This window comes from Belonocnema kinseyi, chromosome 5, assembly GCF_010883055.1.
Source record: "Belonocnema kinseyi isolate 2016_QV_RU_SX_M_011 chromosome 5, B_treatae_v1, whole genome shotgun sequence".
Classification (NCBI taxonomy): Eukaryota; Metazoa; Arthropoda; class Insecta; order Hymenoptera; family Cynipidae; genus Belonocnema; species Belonocnema kinseyi.
In genome coordinates, this window is record NC_046661.1 from 109247201 (window position 1) to 109252121 (window position 4921).

The following is a 4921-nucleotide window of genomic DNA, read 5'->3' on the forward strand; positions in this document are numbered from 1 at the left end:
ATCTAGTCGGGAGTGGTGCTGACTGAAAACAGATGATTTGGAGCGATTCGCGCGCCATATGTTGGTCATTCTAAGGACTTATTGAACTACCCTCGTAGCTTACTTTCGGCGAGAAAATTCGAGTCCTCTGGCTTTGACGTTGAATGCTTTGACGTAAGGATATTTGATAGTTTTTAAAAACAGTTAACTTTGAAGCATAGTTTTTTATTGAAAAAATAATAGGAAAAATCTGAAAAAATTCATAGCAGTACATTAAACATTTCTGAACAGATTGCCGTCAAAAAATTGGCAAAATATAAACAATTGTTCGTTTTTTGTGAATAAAAATGCAACCGCACTATCTTCAGTTCTCATGAAGATAAGGAAGTGATTGACATTGGAGGTAGTTAGTTGAAATATCTGTAATAATTTACAATTTGAAGGAAGTATGTGCTTCTTGTTGCCTTCGTACAAATTGCGATATTTGAAGTCAGTTTTTTTATATAGGAAAGCAAGTGCGAGAGCCCAGCGTGGTGCCGTTTTTTCAGGGGATCGTCCTCGGTTTTCCTCAGCCCGACCTACCCAACTTGTGCCTCCGAGCCTCACTCTGACCTTCGAACCCTTTCCCTGTGTTGAGGAAAACCGTGGCCGATCCCCTGAAAAACGGCACCACACTGGGCTCTCGCACTTGCTTTCCTATAAAAAAACTGACTTCAAATATCGCAGTTTGTACGAAGACAACAAGAAGCACATACTTCCTTAAAATTGGATATTACTACAGATAGTTCAACTAACTACTGCCAATTTAGATCACTTCATTATCTTCATTAGAACTGAAGATAGTGCGCTCGCATATTTATCACAAAAAACGAACAATTATTTATATTTTGCAAATTTTTCGACCGCAATCTGTTCAGAAATGTTTAATGTACCACCATGAATTAAATAAAAAACTATGCTTCAAAGTTCACTGTTTTTAAAAGCTATCAAATATCCTCACTTTTCATCGTTTTTTCAGATCTGTAAGCTACAAATAATTTTTCGAATATTACTTTTCGGCTGATTAACTTACAACATTTTCACCTTTAAAATGATACCTCTTTCATTAACCTATAATTTTTTCTTTACATACTTATTCAACGTCAAAGCCAGAGGACTTGAATTTTCTCGCCAATAGTAGGTTAAAACAAGGGACGAAATGCATGGGATTTAGCTCAATCTTGCCCTATATTGCTAATATCTTCATGAAAGATAATTTTTATATATAAGTATGTTTAAAAAATAGTTAGTATTTTTTAATTTCTATTTAATAAAATAATAAAATATTCTAATTATTATAAGTTACAACGATATTACAAAAATAAAGTTTTGTTCCATGAATTTGATCCATTGTTTTCACCTCAGCTTTTAACGAAGTGAAGTTAGCTGATGGTTGAAGTGAAAATACCTAATTTTGGCGCCTTATATTACTGCGCTTGCGTGGAATTCAAAATGGACATTAAAAACAATTCAAGCAGTTAAAATAAATAATTATCATATGATGGACAAGAATCTATATAAATTGTGTTTATTAAAATTTTGTTTAAGAAATATAAGTTAGTTTGCGAAATTCAATGAAAATAAAATGTTAATTAGAAAATACGCGTGTTATACATTTTTCTCTTAACTGAAACTAAGCAAGTTTTTAAAAACAATATTGTTTGTTATATGCATAACAGTAATGGTTTCAAATATTTTACAATTTTCAAACTAAACTTACCTTTCATGAAATTTTATTCACACAAAGATATACTTCTCTTTATCACCTTCATAAAATTTTTGACGTTCAGTGACAATATGTTATCAATGAGATACAGATGTAATAAGTTTTCTGCACTCTCAAATGGAGACACGAATATAGGTGAAAAATTAAAATGTAATGGAAAGAATAAAATAATTTCAAATAAAACGTGTATAACAATACACGGGTAAAATTAATTTGTAAATTACTCTTAGTACTTGACAACATTTACACCCGTGTATTTTTATACAATAAGTTTATATATTCTGAGGAAAAATTAATAATTAAACTTGTAGTTAAACCTTAATATTAAAAATAATATTGGAGGATAAATAAAATCCTAATTAGAAATTTTTCCTCTTTCAATTTGTTCAAAGTCTATAACTGATTCACTACAGTTACGGTATAACTGATTAACTTCAGTTACGGATTCTTTAAATGTTAAAATTAGTAAACTTCTGAAAATAACTGATTCATTAATTAAAATGAAGTGTACTGAATGAATGAGTAAAATTTCTACTAATTCAAATTTAGAGAGCAGAAACTAAAAAGTTTGTAGAATTTACAAGGAAAAAATTGTTTGAATTATTTCCAAATATCGTAAGTAAAAAATATTATTTTCAAAATTCATTAATTGTGTCATGAATTCCAGAAAATACTAACTATTCGCGATTCGGTGCAAAAAAAGTATGGAACTAGAAATGAGAATTATTTGATTTTCTCAAAACTTGATTCTCGGGGGTTTTCAGAGTCCTTTTTATTCATGGAATTCAGAGAACTCACATGATGTAAGAAATTAACGGATTTCACGAAGTTAAAAGATTTAACAGAATTTAAAGCATTCACGGAATCCAAGCAGTTCACGGGTTTCCGTGAATTATTTATATTCCTTGAATTGGGTGAATTCCTTGAATTCCGTGAATTTATTGAGTTCCTGGTAAGCCTTGAATTCATTCTAGTGGCACGAATGCCCTAAGACGATTTTAAAACGTTCTAAAAACGTCCTAAGCGAGAACTAAGAAAGTTCTAAAAACATACAATGTTCCAAAGACGTTTTTAGGATGTATTTGGAACATTGGACGTTTTTTGGACATTTTTTGGCCTGACTTAGAACGTTTTTTGGACGTTTTCAAAACGTCTTTTAAACGGTGCGTTCCAAAAAAGTCTTTGGGACGTTCTGAAAACGTCTTTAAATTTCGTGCCCATTTAGACGTACTTGGGACATTGAACGCTTTTTGAAGGTTTTTTGGCTTGACTTAGAACGTTTCTTTGGACGTTCTAGAAAGGACTTTCTAACATTACGTCCTAAATACGTCTTTAAATTTCGTGCCCATTGGGACGCACTTGGAACATTGGTCGCTTTTGAAACATTTTTTTTGCCTAACTTAGAACGTTGTTTTGGCCGTTGCAAAAACGACTTTTAAAGATTATGTCCTAAAATTTGATTTTCGCGAATTCAATGAATACCGTGAATTCCTTGAATTCTGTAAATCACTTGAATTCCGTAAAGTTCATGGATTTCGTAAATGCCTGGAATTCATTGAGTTTCTTGGATTTCATAAACTCCTTGAATTCCGTGAAATCCGTCAATTCCTTTAATTACGTTAGTTCTCTGAATCCATTGAATTCGTAAGGGGCATGAATGTTGCGAGACTTTTTAAGAATGTCCTTAAAACGTCCCAAGTCAGGCCGAATCACTGTTCTAAAAACATAACAATGTTCCAAAGATCGCTGCGTTTCTTCAGGTATCTGAATTACTTGAATTCTTTAAATTTATAGAATTCCTTGCATTTATATAATTTCCTGAATCTAGATAATTCAGAGAATTCCAAGGACTTCAGATAGGGCAAGGAATATCGGGAATTTAAATGAACTTTGTATTCTCGTAAATTTTTAGGACCCGAAATAATGTAAGTACTCGAAACTTTTTGAAACCGAAGTAATTCGAGTACACTAAACCTACCAGAACGGTCCTGGCCCGAGCTTTCGAGCTTTTTGCACAGCCCTATTAATTTGTTTTAAATTTTGAATTTTAGAGGGTTCACGATGACAAAATTCCTTGCTTCCTTATAAGTTTAAGAAACAAATAAAAGATTTTTTCTGTTCATAGAATATTTTGTCAGCAAAGCTTTTATTTATTTCAGGGAGATCCTCTTAAGTTGTAATTATACAATTTTAATTCTTTCATCAAAATTTTATTTGTCAGTTTGATTAACTAAATAATATTCATGAATTGAAAATTATACAACTAAATTCACTTGATTTATGAACTCTTATTTACTTTTTTATAGAGTCACTACATTAATTTAAATATTTTCAATTGAATTAAAAAAAAATTATCGTTGCGAAAAAAGAAAAAAAAAAGAAAAATAGGAACAAAAATTCCTTTTTTCCATTTATATAATACAACACATATTTTCTGGATGCGTCAATACCCACGGGCACCTGTTGATTTAGGCGAAGAAAATCGGACAAGGAAAAGCATTTTGCGTTTCTGAAGAAAAAGAACCAAAAAAAAAGGAATGATCCTCGCAAAGGTCACAACTTTATAATCTGCACCTACATTATTTTGAAGTTCCGTCAACTTAATTTTGCTTTCACTTTTTATTTTTTTAGGTCCTATTACCTTATACCCCTTTCTATAAAACTTTCTGGAAATCCAATATAATATAATTTCGGCTTTATACAGCAAAGTATTCGTTGAAATTTGCAGAAATAATAAAAAACAACAGGGAAGAAAATAAATAATCTTTATTTGTTGAATGGAAAAAATATTTAAGAATTAATTCCTGTTGGAGTTTCAGGTTCTTGTCTGAGCTACGGACATTCCTGCTGGGGCGGTGAGTTAATACTTAAACTTTCTAAAAATGTTCTGATAATTTTGTATTAAAATCCTCATTAAAGATTGTTAAAGTTCGATTCTCTTATTGAAACTTTACCCAACTTAAGCGAGATTTTTGTCGTCTTTGTTTCCTCCCGCTTTCTATATACTCCAAAAAGAAAACTTTCTTTTAAAGGTAATTGTCTCTTATCATTTAATTTTTTTTTAATTGCCAGTGAGATCGTCTTATAAAGTAAGTACCCCAGTTCAGGTCCGCGATTTTCAAAAAGTAAGTGGGCGGGCCTTCATTAATTAATCTTTGAGTTAATCACACACAGTTA

General features: G+C 31.3%; 1 protein-coding gene across 1 annotated transcript in view; it reads left to right on the forward strand.

Moving 5' to 3' along the window:
- Positions 1 to 4921, forward strand: part of LOC117173347 — a 16751-nt gene that overhangs the window by 8245 nt on the left and 3585 nt on the right. The window contains exon 3 of the mRNA XM_033361845.1: positions 4564 to 4599. Within this exon, the coding sequence (XP_033217736.1) occupies positions 4564 to 4599 (36 nt within the window). The remainder of the gene's footprint in view (positions 1 to 4563; positions 4600 to 4921) is intronic.